Source organism: Sparassis crispa (assembly GCF_003851025.1).
Source record: "Sparassis crispa DNA, contig_000012F, whole genome shotgun sequence".
In the NCBI taxonomy this organism is placed as follows: Eukaryota; Fungi; Basidiomycota; class Agaricomycetes; order Polyporales; family Sparassidaceae; genus Sparassis; species Sparassis crispa.
The window spans coordinates 954,203-967,890 of NW_020939759.1; the positions used below are offsets into that span (position 1 = coordinate 954,203).

The following is a 13,688-nucleotide window of genomic DNA, read 5'->3' on the forward strand; positions in this document are numbered from 1 at the left end:
AGGGTATAAAAGGTGCATACCTTTCGAGAAGGCACCGAACACCCAACCAGAATATGAGGTCACCACAAACCAGCGAGATCGCTCTCGGAGTAGGTGTCGACGGAGGCTGGACGATACCCGAGGTTAGTGGCGAGCCCGAATACGTTGCCGTTGAAATACCGTGCCTGGTCCGCGATATTCTACCGCCGGTCTCATTTGCGGAGGAGCGAAGAGCACTCATGGCATTATCCCTGCTGTCGTGACAGTGTTGTTGATCGGCTCTCACCAAATTCGTCTTGCGCATGTAGGTACCAGAACCCGTTCACACCATTGGATTGGAGGTCGCGAACTCAATCCCTCCACCTCTCACCCGTAGACCCCCCTTTGCACCCTCTATCTCGGACTGGAGTGGCGAAGGTGGCGGTGAGCAACGTCCCTGCAATTGATACAAAGCTCACAAAAGATGGCCTTGCAGCACATATGTCGGACACTTCATCAACCATTCATGCTGAAGAAGTTGACAGTACGCTCATGGATCTCCAGGACAAAGGCGATTGTGGCAGTTTGTCTGGAGTCCCGAACAACCCCATCGTGCGGGAGAAACACAGTCACGACTCCGTCGACTCTGTTGAGGGTATCCAACACTGGATAAACCACGTAGATCTGACCAGCGTTCCCCCCGAACGTACTCCATCTCCGAGTCCGTCACAGTCGTCTGTGTCAACGGTGCGAGAGTATACGTGGAACAGCAGTCGAGAGGGTGACTGGGTGTCAGTCGATGTTCGGGATCGTCGTTATGATTATGTGTGCTCAGGGTAGTCGACAGTGTTATCGTCGCTTTATAGTGTTACCGTTGTTTTGTAGTGCTATCGGTGCGTTGATGTGATTGCTCTGTATTGTTATGCGGATAATTCTATTGGGAAACCCTCAGAAACCCGGAAACCCCAAGAAACCCCGGGTTTCTGAGGCTGCTCGGAGAAACCCCTCAATTTGGAAACTTGTGGGGTTTCCCTCTCCGGAGGAAGTTTCGGACTCCGGCCGGACGCCCTCCTGGGGCGGCCATGTTGGCATCATCGTTTGTGCGGGAAGGCAGGGCAGACTCACTCCTCAGCTTCTCATGGCAGTTGACGAGAGATCGAGAGACCTTGCCTGCATGCACTCTCCATATTCTTAAAGTAAATTTTCGCAAGAATGGGAGAGGGAGAGGGAAAATTGGCACCCGCCGTAAGCCTTGTCAGTCCCGCCCGACGTGTCCTGTTCACGTACATAGAGTGTACCGAGCTCCTGTGTGATCGGTAAGCCCCGAATCAACTTACAATTTCGCAGCGAGGGGCCTCCTCTGCTACGGGGAGGCCGCACTTTACTCACTTTCAGAAAGAGACTGCAAGCGCGGCTCCCCATCAAAACCGGCCGGCTGTCAACGGTCTCCCTTGCACAGAAACCAGGTTGCTGAGCAACTTAAGGGGGTTTCTGGGGTTTCCGGGTTTCTGGGGGTTTCTCAATAGAATTATCCTTGTTATGCTGTCAAACACCTCAGCCGTCTGCAGTCGTGGGTGTGCGTCCATGTCCCGTTTGTAAATCGCGATTGGGGCGAGTAGAGACGGTTGAGTCGCATGCTGTCGACATTGTCAGCCGCACTAGATTTCGATAACAAATGCGACAGTCGGCGACTGAGAACTGACGAGGCGTGAATACAACAAGATGGATGGAGCATACACGCAAACACACTCAGTCATGCTCCGCTGAAAGGCACACTTGCGTGCTAAAACACAGGTGCATTGCCCCTTCCCTTGCAAACGATGTAGATGCTCACGAAGGCGAAGAAAGCGAAGGCGGCATAGACAGACCAAAAAAGTTGGGCAGAAAGGACAAATTGCGAGCGATGGAGAAATCCAGTTACCGTGGGACTTCACATAAGTGCTAAAATAAAGTGATGTAGAGACAACATACAGACAAGGACTGAGAGGTAATCGCGAGAGTGCTGCAACGCCAAGAGAACCAAGTCGTATGTAAACGCAGAGCACATCGGTGTCGAGTAAGCAGAGAAATGCAACTGGACCAGTCGAGAGTGTGAGATCTAGTAACGGACACTGTCAATTTTATGGAAGCACCTTGGAAAACTGAAGACATTGTGCACCAGCTCGCTGTTCAAAAGAACGATGCACAGTCGGCCTGCCGGAGCTACACCCAGCCTTTCAAGTAAATGTACCCAAGTACGAGGGAAGGAAATTGAGACTGTGACATCATACTAAGTCCCGCATCTTCACAGACTGAAGGCAATTATCGCACAGATAGTGCTGCTTGCAATAAGAGCCGGGTGTTTGATCAAGGTCGTCCAAGGTATCACACAGTAGGATCTGCGACTTAAGCGAGAATACCTCCAAGTGAATCCGCAGAAATGGCCGCACCACGTCTAGCCATCTCATCTAGCCTTCTGAGGCAGCAGCTCTGCAATCCCGTCTCTGCGAGGTGCTACACCAAGTTTGGGACTACTCAACTGCCAGTAGCGACACAACGCGAGTGGAGGCATGCAAGGGGGCCAATGAGACGCGCCAAGATCAATGCGGAGTGGCAAGGCGTGTCCTCCCGACGAATAACAAGGTGTTCTCAAGCATCAGGTTCGCATTCCAGGTGGTGATACCATCGGGAACGTGGTCCTGACCAGAGCCAGACCATGGTCGTGGAGAATCCGGTATAATTAGTGGGGACGTACGGGTGCTTGCATTTCAATGAATTTCTTGGCCTGTTTGTTAAAAGGTGGGAGGGAAGATCATGGCGACGCAATCTACACAGTGCTAAGAACTGTCAACGCACCTTTTCGCATTGTACAGGGCTCACCAGAGAGTTGCATGTGGACGAGGACAGCGGCTGAAACGGTTGTGGATAACAAAGGTGGAAAATACAGTACAAGGTAGCGTGACGAGTCGAGCTGCCTAGACGCGACAGACCGGAAATGAAAGACCTACGTCCGTTCAACCCCCAGCCATGCACGACGAAGAGTGTCTTGTAAGGAGCATTAGATTCTGTGGACTTGGGAACACCGCTGTCATAGTAGTACAGTTCTACGCCGTCACTGTTAACCGTAAGAGAGGGCATTGCGGAAGCCTGAAGACCCGATTAGCAGGAGATTGTACAGGTAGGAAATGCGACAATTCTCCCAGTGATCTTTCGGACGCAGATTCCGTTATATCATCGACTCACATCATACTAGCCCGTTTGAACTGTCGTTTTTACGATTTGCTTCTAGGATGAGGAGACGGAGCACGTCGAGGCGCACAGGATTACTGATCCTATCAGGTACATGACAGGCAATGGTGGCTTACCACTAGCCGCAACAAGCAGATAGCGGAGGGGAAATCGTACATGTCGTAAAAGCATCTTTCTGAGGATCCAGATGGACACTCGGTAGGTAGTTTTTCTGACAACCTGAGGGATATATGTTCGGCCTGAGGCATCACTGGCAGCAAACTGGCAGCGCCCTCTAGTTGCCATATACGATCGCAGGACCAGTCCACCGTGTGCGGGAGAGCAGAGAACGCCTCCCCTAGGCCTCCTGCCGATGAGATGTGGATGATGTATTGGCGAAGAAAGGTGAAATTGCATTCAAGAGGTCTGACTCTGAGTGTTCAATCGAGGAGGCGTTCCGGTCGTCTTGACGAGTACGATGCGTACAAAAAGGTCATGTTCAGGATTCCGCGTCAAGCCTATTGATTAGAATGAATTTGTACGTGCAGCGACAGGATAGTGACAGAAAGTGTCAAACGCGTAGTGGCCGTCCTCAACAGAGACGTCTATGTACCCTCCTCCGAACGGGAAGAGACAGCAGATACACAGAGATGCACGTTCAAACACTCATGCCCATTCCAAAATACAACACACACATCAAATGCAACAGAACAATAATCAGACTCTAGATACGTACTCCACAAATCAGCGTTGAGCGAAGTTGAGCGTCCAGGATCATCACCTCCTCGCCCTAACCTTCCTCCTCTGCGGCACATACTCCTCGTCCTCCTCCCTCTCCTCCGTGCTCTCCTCTGCGCCCTCGACATACCCCACACCCATGAACACTGGCATACCTCCGGCGCCGCCGCCCTTCAGGAACCCGCGCTTGGTACTGCGCATCCCGACGCCGACGAGCTCGCCGCTCTCCATCTCCGCCTCTGCCTTCACCTCACCGTCCGCATCGCCTTCCGTCCAGAGGGCGTCACCCGCACGTTGCAATTCTTGATCTAGGGTACGCCGTCGCCGCCTGCGCATGCTGCTGCCAACAGCCGGCGCGCTATGCGTCGAGGACACGCTCAGTTTGCGGGACAGCACAGATGCAGGGGCAGGGACAGAGACAGGAACAGGAGCTCGCGCCGCTACAGGCAGGCGCGAAGCCTCTTTCCTCCTGTTCTTCTTGGGCGGCGGTCGGTCAGGCGCCGTGTCCGAACTGGCGTGTAGGCCGACGGGCACGAGACGCGGGGACAGCGGCAGTGAGAGCGGGTCGTCGCTTCCCGAGACGTCCTCATCCGCGCTGACGACGCGCATGGGCTTCGCGCGGGCACGCGCAGGCGGGCGGGGCTTGCGCGGCGTGTCGGCGGGAAGGGGCGAGCTGGGTACGCGCCGCGCGAAAGGGTCGCGTGAGGGCGGGTGGATGGAGTCGCCTTGTGCTCTCGTGTTTCGTACCTGCGACACATCAGGCTCGGGCGACGGTGAGGCTTTGTGGCCGGACTCGGGCAGCGGATGTACGATCTGTGGGGGCTCAGGTGAGGGCTCCATGTCGACGTCGATGATCTCGGAGCCCGGTGGTGGGGGTGCTGATTTTCGCCGCCGTGGAGGGGGGTCCTTGGCTTGCGCCGCTTCGACGTTGGCCTCGTGCGTCGCGGCGGGCGGTGTGGGTGGGAGCCGCTCCTCGCTGTCGCCTTCAGGCTCATTCTCATTGTCGGAGCACAGCGACGGCGTGGTGATGTCCGTCTCGGTCGTCGATATCGACGGCCAGCCTCGTGGGGGTATACCCTGAGGCCCCGGGTACGATTGTAAGAACGATGACGGGCCAGGCGCGGGCTGGCGTGCATCATGTAGGGCCCGGGAGGAAGAGGATGTGAAGGAAGCGTCGCCGCTTGTGTCCGGAAGGCTGAAGGTCGTGAAACGCCTCTTCGAGGGCAACGCTGTACATAGCAAAAGGTCAGCCAGTCGACTCATAACAGAAGAGCCTACGATGCACGTACAAGATTCCCCAGCAGCGCCCTCCCGCTTCCTCTTTTCCCCAATCCTCGCCGCACCCACATCAAAGGAGCGCTCGCCGTACGCCCATCTGCTGGAGCCGTCGCTCGCACTGCGCGACGCTGCGCCCGCACCGGGAGGCAGCATCCCGCCCGAGACCTTGCGCAATCGTACGGACTTCATCTCGCTCAGGAACGCGGCCATCTTGTCCGTCGGGACGTTCACCGTCGGGTGGCCCTTGCGGGTGCGCGCGGGGTTGATTGGGGCTTCAACCGGCGGCGTGGTGGGCTTGAGGCCTGCACGTGCTGAAGCAAGGAAGGTGCTCGTACGTTCGGCGAGGGACGGACCGAGGATGGGGAAGGTAGGAGCGGGAGGGAATGAATTGGGTGGGGGCGGAGGCGGAGGTGGGGGAGGCGGCATGAGTGACGACGAATGGCTCGAATGTGTTCTCGCGGCAGCAGCGAGCTATTGAAGAGCCAAGTAGATAGCATCAGTGTATGCACGGTAGGCGTGACAGAGAGATGGGCAACACACCTGTGCCTTGAGCTGTGCAATCTCCTGCTCGAGCATGCGTATGCGCGCCTTGTCGCGCTCGCGCTCCTCGGAGTCGCGCGACGGCTGCACGCTCGCCTCGCGCACGGCGCGCAGTTCCTGCTCTTTCCCGCGCACGCGCAGCTCGCCAGATGTGTCCCACGCGCGCTCCTTGCCCTTTGCCTTCGCAGACTTGGTCGGAACGTCCTCGTCTGGTGGCGTATCGCCCTCGTCTCTCTCGGGATCTGGTGAAGGCTCTCTCCTCTTCCTCTTCTCTTTTGTATATATTTTCTCCCTTGCCTTGGGTAGTGGGGGTGGGGGCATAAGTGCCGCGTCCCTGTCAACGAAGTCGGTGCCGTCCTCGTCTCGTGGGGTATCGCCCTCGTCTCTCTCGGGATCTGGTGAAGGCTCTCTCCTCTTCCTCTTCTCTTTTGTATATATTTTCTCCCTTGCCTTGGGTAGTGGGGGTGGGGGCATAAGCACCGCGTCCTCGTCAGCACCGTCCTCGTCTCGCGGGGTATCGCTCTCGTCTGTCTCGGTACCTGATGAAAGCGCTCTTCCCTTCCTCTTCTCTTTCGTGCACATTCTCTCCCTCGCCTTGGGCAATGGGGGCGGGGGCATAAGCGCCGCGTCCTCGGCACCATCTCGGACGGACGCAGCGCCGCCCGAAGACGGGCGTTCGTCGTCCGCCCTCTTCCTCCTCTTCTTCTTCCTTCTCTCCTCCACGCGCGACGGCCCAGCCTGCGGCTCGTCCTCCGGGGTGACCTCGCGCCGGCGTCCCTCCCTCCTCCGCGCGTCACCACGTATCTCCGGGGATGGCCTGACCTCGGGCTCCTCAGCCGCCGGCTGTGGGGTCGAGCTGGGGTCGCGCGAGGCGAAGCGCACGCGGCGGTCGTCAGGGCCTGGCACGGGTAGCGGCGGGGAGTCGGGCATCATCGACGGCGAGCGCGGAAAGAGCGAGCCGGGCATGGTGGTGCCCGACCGCGGGCGGTAAGCCGCAGGCGGCGGAGGGGGCATCAAGCCTTCCTGCTCGCGACGGTCTGACGCCACGCGGGGTCAGCGGGGGGAGAACGCGGTGAGGGGGACGCGACGCACCATCGGTCTCGAGCGGGGAGCGCGAGCGGGATCGGGGCGGCGGGGAGCGGTGGCTGCGCGTGCGCCGGCGGGGCGCAGGTGACTCGCTCTCGGAGTCGGCGTGCGATGCGCTCGAGCTGCGCCGTCTGCTGCGCGAGGCGGATCTGCGGCGGCGGCTCTCTGCGCGGGAGCGGTCGCGCGGGGAGCGTCTCCGCGCGTCGCTCCTGCTCCTGCTCTTGCTCTTGCGCGCATCCGCGGGCCTCTCCTGGTCGGCGTCGTGCTTAGTGCGCGGGACAGCCTGCGGGTTCAACACGTCCGTTGTGCAGGCGATCAGTAGCGGCAGAGGGAGAGGACGGACCTTGGGCTTGGGCTCGGCGCCGGTGGCGGTGTGCACAAAGGACTCGAACTCGCGGGAGACGAAGGAGAGGACGTTGGAGAGGATGCCTGGCGCGGGCGGGGAGGTATCGCGCGGTGGCGGGCCCATATTGCTGTGTGGTCCCAGTCAAACTGCCGGTAAACACGCACAAACAGCGCGCCGCGAACTACTCAACGCCTGCGATGCACGCAGTGGGATTGCATGTACTACTGTACAGTGAGACACGCTGCATAAATTAGCGCACGGCCGTACACGAGCACCAAGTGAAAACAAACAGAAATCAGAATATATAATCGACGTGAAAAAATCGAGGCCGTCGTTCCGGTCATTACTACAGTGGAAGCAGCGCCGCTCATGGATACCCGTTGTTGTACGTCGAGTACCCCGGCGGCGCAGAGCCAGTCGACCCCGCGACCGACGAGCGCACCGCCGCGTACGGGTCCGCGTACTGCATCGTCCTACTCACCCGCGGCGTCTCCATCTCCTCCTCGCCCGCTCCGAACCCGGTCGGCGCCGGGTCAGAAAACGCCCCGTACGCGTCGATGCTCGGCCGCGGCTGCTGCCCCTGCCCCGCGCCCACATTCGGCACGCTCGGGAACGCGCTCCCAGGCCCGTATCCCGTCCTCGGCGGCGCGTACGCGTTCGTGTCCGCAAACGGCGACTGCGCAGCGTCCGCGCCCTCGATCGTCCCCGCGGGCTTGTTCACAGACGTGGCGTAGTTGGACTCTTCATCGTCGTACCCCGTGTCCATCTGCCCGTCGCCGTCCATGTCCATCGGGACCGTGAACGGGGGGTCGCGCGGCCGCGACGACTTGCCGTTGCGCCAGTTGAGGACCGTCAGCACGAACGACGCGACCCAAAATCCTGCACATCGCGTGTCAGCGCGCGACGCGTAGCACAAAGCACAGACAAGGACGCACCGAACGCGAGCCAAAAAAAGATCGCAGCCGCCTTCTTAGTGCTGCACCAGCCGCCCAGACCCGACCGGAAGCTGCTCCCGAGACTCGCGTGCGGATCCTTCAACGAATCCTTGCATCCAGGCTCCGTCCACGCCGAGATCGTTACAATAAACCTGGGCGGCCGTCAGCGGGGAAACTGGGCGCGCGGTCACGGACTGGAAACGCACGAAATGAGCAGGCTCACGGCGACGCCCGATCCGGTGAAGATGAAGCTGACGCGCGGCTCGGCCATCGCGCGGGCGAGGCGCGCGCCCTTGTTGTACTTTTCGTACACGACGGGGACAAGCAGGAGGAAGAGCGGGAAGAGAATGCCGACCACAGAGATGAACACGGCAAAACCGGACAGGCCCGCTGCGCAGGGCGTCAGTAACCGATGCACGTCAAAGGAGGGGAGCAGACGTACAGGGCCCGATCTTCCAATGAGCCTGGAAGGCGGCGACGCTGGCATAACAGCACATGGCGAGGAAATTGAAGAAGGACTGGGACGCGTGGAAGACGATGGCGGGTTTGGAGACGATCATCTGGAATGAGGATTAGCGGGGGCGCACGAGTCTGGAAATGGGATGCGGACCCATATCCATATGGTGGAGAGGACGGGGATGAAGAGGAGGAAGACGAGATAGCCAGCGGTCTGGGTCGCCGCCATCGAGCAGAAGGGCGAGGAGCAAGAACATGAACCTTACGTAAGGCGGTTGCGCATGCTGCGATACGGTTGCTCGTGCCCGCCAGCAGCACCGCCGGAGTGGAGAGGGAAGTAGGAAGGACGAAGACTCACGTCGTCGACAAAGGGAACCATGCCGCCGTTGCCGATACCGGTGGACGAGGCCTGCATGCCGAGCGAGGGTTTCTTGTCGGGAAGGACGCGGGCGAGTGCGTTTTGTATGGAGTCTAGGAGAGCCATGTTGGTGTGGATAGATGCGATGTGAGCTCGTGGACGACGATAGGGTGGAGGGTGAAGGCGATGGTCGTGAAATGCAGCTCAGAGCAGTGAGTGCGTCGTGGCAAGTGAATCGTAAGGCTGTGTCACGCAGTTATCGCACGAGGACAGGAATCAGAACGATAGATGGAGCCTGTGAGATGAAGTCGTATATGTGCGCTCGTAAAGCAGTGAAAGCAGTGTGCGGAAGAGGACTGCGCAGAGGGCGGAGCCGTGTGGAGAGCGTCGTCTGCTTTCGTAAGCACGGCGGCAGCACCGTCGGCGGACCACCCCGCCCGACTCTGCGAGCAGCAGACGGTGACACGGACACCCTGCAGGACTCGACGCACATTTCCTCGATGCCTCATACATCCTGTCCCTCGTCACACATTAATTTGGCCCGCTGCGATGAAGGCCCGTTATGACGGCATAGATTGAGCACGTGCTTCGACGGAGAAGCGCGTGACCGCGTCGCGTTTCGGTCGCGACTGCCTCGTGTCTGGGACCACCGCGCACCTCTCCCCTAAACGCTCTTCACAGACGCTTCCCTATCGCATGGCTCCCCTACGCCCTGTTCAATGGCGTCTCACACTTGACCACAGACGATCCGCAAGTCAGACATGCTTCCGCCTGCTGGCATGACGTCCGAATCAAAACGCACTCGCATCAGCCGCCTTTAAAGCCCCCGTCTCCCTCGTCTCTCTTCCCTACCTATCCCCTCCATCTCGCATCTTGCCCTGCACGCGAATATTTCCACAATTCCTGCAGTGTATCCTTGACGCATATACCTACCAAAATGATTTCACCCACCCTAGCCTCTCTCCTCAGCGGCCGCTCCTCGCCCCCATACTCCCCGGCGATCCCAGACTTGGCCGAGTTCACCAACCCCGACGTGCCTCCGTGCCCGCTCGGGTGGGAATGGTGCAACGACATGCACGTCTGGCTCCCCGCGGACCTCTCCCCCTTCCTCGACAGCACCCGGGTCTACCGCGACGCCGCCGTCTACCCCTCCATGCGCGCCACCCCGCGCCCATCGAGGAAGATCGCGCGCGTGTTCAGCCCCGAGTTCTGGCGCAAGGCAGAGAAGCGCCAGCAGAGCATGCCCTGGGACGAGGAGCAGCGCGGTCCCATCAGGGTAGAGCGCGCCGACGGATGGGTGCACGTCCACGGCGTCACCTTCTCTCAGCTCGACCTCATCACCGTCCCCCAGGCCCAGGCCATGGGTCGGGTGCGTCGTCTCTCTTATGCAGCGTCTCTCTTATTGACCGGCTGGTTTTGCACCATCAGGCGGTGTTTCCCCCAAAGTACAACGGGTACGAAGGGCTCGTCAGTCCTCGCACCGGTTGCTACTAGGCCCTAGTGTTCACTCTAAAATAACCCGTGCTTGGTGTTACACCGCATGGCTCTCGCGCGCTATCGTTCTGCTTCTTTTTCCTTCTCATTTTACTTTCTTCGCCGTGGCTGCGTCTCAGTCAACGACACTGACGACGCGATCACCATTCGATTACGCCCCATGCTCTATGCTTCCTCTTATGCTTTTTTCCCCTTCGCCATGCTATTAATTTTCCCTTGCACGCCCCTTCCACTAACTTTGCAGATCCACCGGACACCCTCAACATGCGCGCGCGTTGGTCACCAAGACTCCCAGGAGCGCAGGTAAGGCCCCGCGTGCGAGTACCCCGTCGAGCGAGGGAGTCATGACCCCGACGACCTCGACGGTGCACCCGTACGCGCCGGGCCATCTCTACTTCCTCCGTCCCCCTCGCCTCGGACGTGCTGCTGAAAACCCACTCTTCCCGAGTTCCGTAGGTCGAGCGGCGCGACGAGGACGTGAGGACAAGCCCGCGGTGAAGACCTGGCTGAACCGCCGTTCGTCGAGGGAGGGCCTGATCACCCCCGGGAACTCGGCGGCGGCGGCGGTAACTATCCATCCTCCGTCTTCTCCCTCTCCCTCTCTTTCTCTTTCTCGTTCCTGCTCTTATCGAAGTCGACGCGGGCTGACGAGACTTGCCCCCAGGCTCTCGTCCCCGGTGCCCGACGAAGAGCTCAACGCTACGGAGGCGCGCGGGGGAAAAGACGCAAGTGGGAAGGGACAGGCCGAGCGCGGGCCTGCTCACCCCGCGCCCGACCTCACCGACGGTGACGCAGCCCTCGTCCTCTCTCATCGCCGCCCACAGACGCTAACGAGGCCAGCCCACAGGTTCCTCGGCTGGCACCGTGCGACGTACACTGGAGAAGCAGGGGGGACGAGCGAGGGCCTGATCACCCCAATGACCTCCGAGCCCCCGACTGACTCGCCTCTCTTTCCGAACGCAGCGCCGCAAGACCGACCCGCCGCCTGGGCGCCCGACGACCCGGCGAGGTACGTGTTTCGTCGTCGCCTTCGCCCCCTTGCTCATATGTCTCTGATTCTGCAGAGGGAGTAGGGGGGCGCGCGGGCGGTGGGTCGGAAGGAGGGAGTTCTGGATTGCGAATCTGGGGCTCCCTCCTTCCTAATCATCCTTGCTCGGTAATCGTCTCTCGCCGGGCCTGAAAAGTATTCGCGGGCCTTGAAGCGTTCCTGCTGGGAACAACGAGCGTGACCTAGCGTGCATCCGACTGTCGCATAACGCATTGATCGGGAGCATGAATCCGAGTTGATAATATGGGATTCGGCGGTGAGCATATGTGACACGCATTCTCCTGACACTGGGTGGCGACACGCACGTTCAAATTCACGGTGGCTGAACTTCCAAACTTTCGTCAATATATGATACACTCCAATCTCGTGCATCGTGCCTCCTCCACAGCTACGTAAGTGAGTCGAGTGTCAATTTTCAAGCTGCCCGTAACGGCGATGAATACCCTCGCACAGGCTGAGAAAGACGCGGAGGAAACTTTCTCAATTTGCCATGGCTCAGAACGGCGGCGTGTAGATGGAAATCTAAGCTACCGCCAAGGACCCGACGTCTCGGAAAAAACAGTGTGGCTCTGGGGTTAGCATACGTACCACCATATGAGTGCGTGCGCGCGCGCGTCCTCAGATCTAATGCCATCCACTGCCACTGCTAGGCTAGCTCCATCGAAAGGCAGCACACTCAATCAGAGTAGGAGGTCACGCCGCCTTCGCTTCCATTGCCTAACCTGCGATTCCACGTCTTCTGGAGCAACCTACCTTCCAATATGGCTCAAGACAAGTACAATTCAATGGCACGGTATATCGAGGCAATTGGGCTTGCTGTTTGTACCTCTACGCCGTTCCACTCCGTTCTTGTGACAATCTCCCGCTAATCGAGTCTCCGGTAATGCCCTCTCTTGTGGTTAACAGTGACGGCGTAGAGCTGTACTATTATGACAGCGGTGTCCCCAAGACCACAGAATCCACCGCTCCTTATATGACACTCTTCGTCGTACATGGCTTGGGATTCAACGGTCGTAGGTCTTTCATTTCCTGTGGGCAAAGATGCCCAATTTGATTTCTGGACAACAGGGCTCTACAAGAGAGTGCAGGCACTCGGTCTTGAAGCCGGCCTGCGCATCGTAGCTATCAATCGCCGCGGCTATGCGCCCTCGACACCCTTCGCCCCAGCTGACCTCGCCGTTCTAGCCACGGGTGGCACAGAGGAGGTGAAAGAGGCATTCCTCACCGCCCGCGGCATCGAGGTCGCCAACTTCATCGACGCCTTCATACTACAGCACGACATTCCGCCGATTTCCGAGGATGGCAAGGGAGGTGGTGTGGGCCTCCTTGGGTGGTCCGCTGGTAACACCGTGACGCTCTCTGCCATTGCTAACTTGGACAAGCTGCCCTCCGAGGTGCAGTCCCGCCTCGCGAGGTACCTCCGGGCTTTAATAATAGATGGTAAGTGGAACATCTTCCATGCGTACAAGAGGGGAACTCATAACCATGGATATTCAGAGCCACCATCCATGGCCATCGGCTTCCCCTTAACGGAAGGATGCTGGCTCTCGTTTCCCGATCCCACAATCCCTGACCGCGAGAAAAACCTCTTCCACTGCTCGTGGGCCACCGCCTATTTCAATCACGGCGACTTGTCGAAGCGCGACCCGAAACTCCTGTCGCTCGCCGCACCCAGCCTATTCCGCCGGCCCACGATATACAGCATGACCATGGAGGACATCGCAGAGCTCATTGACGACAGCGTATTTGAGGGTCCGAATTTATTCCTGTCGATGCCGCAGCATCTGGTGGCTTTCCGCAAGGCGTGCCTTGATCGTGCGACGAGGGCGGGGGTGCCGAAGATGAGAGTCTGGGCAGTGGTTGGGGATTCTACCCTTTCAACTTGTATCCTGGCGTGGTGGACAATGCAGGATGAGGACGCCGCCCATGGTGGGGGCTTCGTCAATTTCAAGATGACAGAGGGTGTAAACCACCTAGTGAGTGCACTCTGCTACGGAAAATATTATCCAGCGGTTGACGGTCGTTTAGATACACTGGGATGACCCCAGCAAGGCATTGGCGATTTATCTCGAGGCTATGGTATAGGTTCGGAACAAATTGTGAATGCTATATCTGTATTTCCTGTAGGTCTGAGAAGCGTGGAGTTTGCAGCGAATCTCGACGCAGCAAATCTAATGGAATATGCTTACCACCCTGAATTCATGATTCTGGCGTGCGTGACAAGGAGGCAATAAGCCATGCAAT

At 58.8% G+C, this 13,688-nt stretch overlaps 6 protein-coding genes across 6 annotated transcripts; 3 read left to right on the top strand and 3 right to left on the bottom strand.

The window, feature by feature from the left end:
* Positions 1-53: 53 nt before the first annotated feature.
* On the top strand, positions 54-798 carry SCP_1303210 (hypothetical protein; the record flags this gene model as incomplete). The annotated part of the gene is made up of 3 exons (XM_027763617.1): positions 54-122; positions 288-402; positions 455-798. The coding sequence occupies 3 exons, from the start codon at positions 54-56 to the stop codon at positions 796-798; spliced, it is 528 nt and encodes a 175-aa protein (XP_027619418.1).
* A 714-nt stretch (positions 799-1,512) lies between these two features.
* On the bottom strand, positions 1,513-3,075 carry SCP_1303220 (hypothetical protein; the record flags this gene model as incomplete). Its single annotated transcript, XM_027763618.1, has 2 exons — positions 1,513-1,595; positions 2,946-3,075. The coding sequence occupies 2 exons, from the start codon at positions 3,073-3,075 to the stop codon at positions 1,513-1,515; spliced, it is 213 nt and encodes a 70-aa protein (XP_027619419.1).
* Positions 3,076-3,942: 867 nt separating this feature from the next.
* SCP_1303230 (hypothetical protein) lies at positions 3,943-7,276 on the bottom strand (the record flags this gene model as incomplete). Its single annotated transcript, XM_027763619.1, has 4 exons — positions 3,943-5,132; positions 5,193-5,652; positions 5,722-6,758; positions 6,814-7,276. The coding sequence occupies 4 exons, from the start codon at positions 7,274-7,276 to the stop codon at positions 3,943-3,945; spliced, it is 3,150 nt and encodes a 1,049-aa protein (XP_027619420.1).
* Positions 7,277-7,520: 244 nt separating this feature from the next.
* Positions 7,521-9,028, bottom strand: SCP_1303240 (predicted protein; the record flags this gene model as incomplete). The annotated part of the gene is made up of 5 exons (XM_027763620.1): positions 7,521-8,032; positions 8,089-8,240; positions 8,295-8,478; positions 8,531-8,648; positions 8,903-9,028. 5 exons carry the CDS (start codon positions 9,026-9,028, stop codon positions 7,521-7,523), a joined length of 1,092 nt encoding a protein of 363 aa, XP_027619421.1.
* An 811-nt stretch (positions 9,029-9,839) lies between these two features.
* On the top strand, positions 9,840-11,539 carry SCP_1303250 (hypothetical protein; the record flags this gene model as incomplete). Its single annotated transcript, XM_027763621.1, has 4 exons — positions 9,840-10,271; positions 10,331-10,356; positions 10,641-11,405; positions 11,461-11,539. 4 exons carry the CDS (start codon positions 9,840-9,842, stop codon positions 11,537-11,539), a joined length of 1,302 nt encoding a protein of 433 aa, XP_027619422.1.
* Positions 11,540-12,327: 788 nt separating this feature from the next.
* SCP_1303260 (alpha/beta-hydrolase) lies at positions 12,328-13,529 on the top strand (the record flags this gene model as incomplete). The annotated part of the gene is made up of 4 exons (XM_027763622.1): positions 12,328-12,457; positions 12,513-12,884; positions 12,942-13,420; positions 13,473-13,529. The coding sequence occupies 4 exons, from the start codon at positions 12,328-12,330 to the stop codon at positions 13,527-13,529; spliced, it is 1,038 nt and encodes a 345-aa protein (XP_027619423.1).
* Between the last annotated feature and the right edge of the window lie 159 nt (positions 13,530-13,688).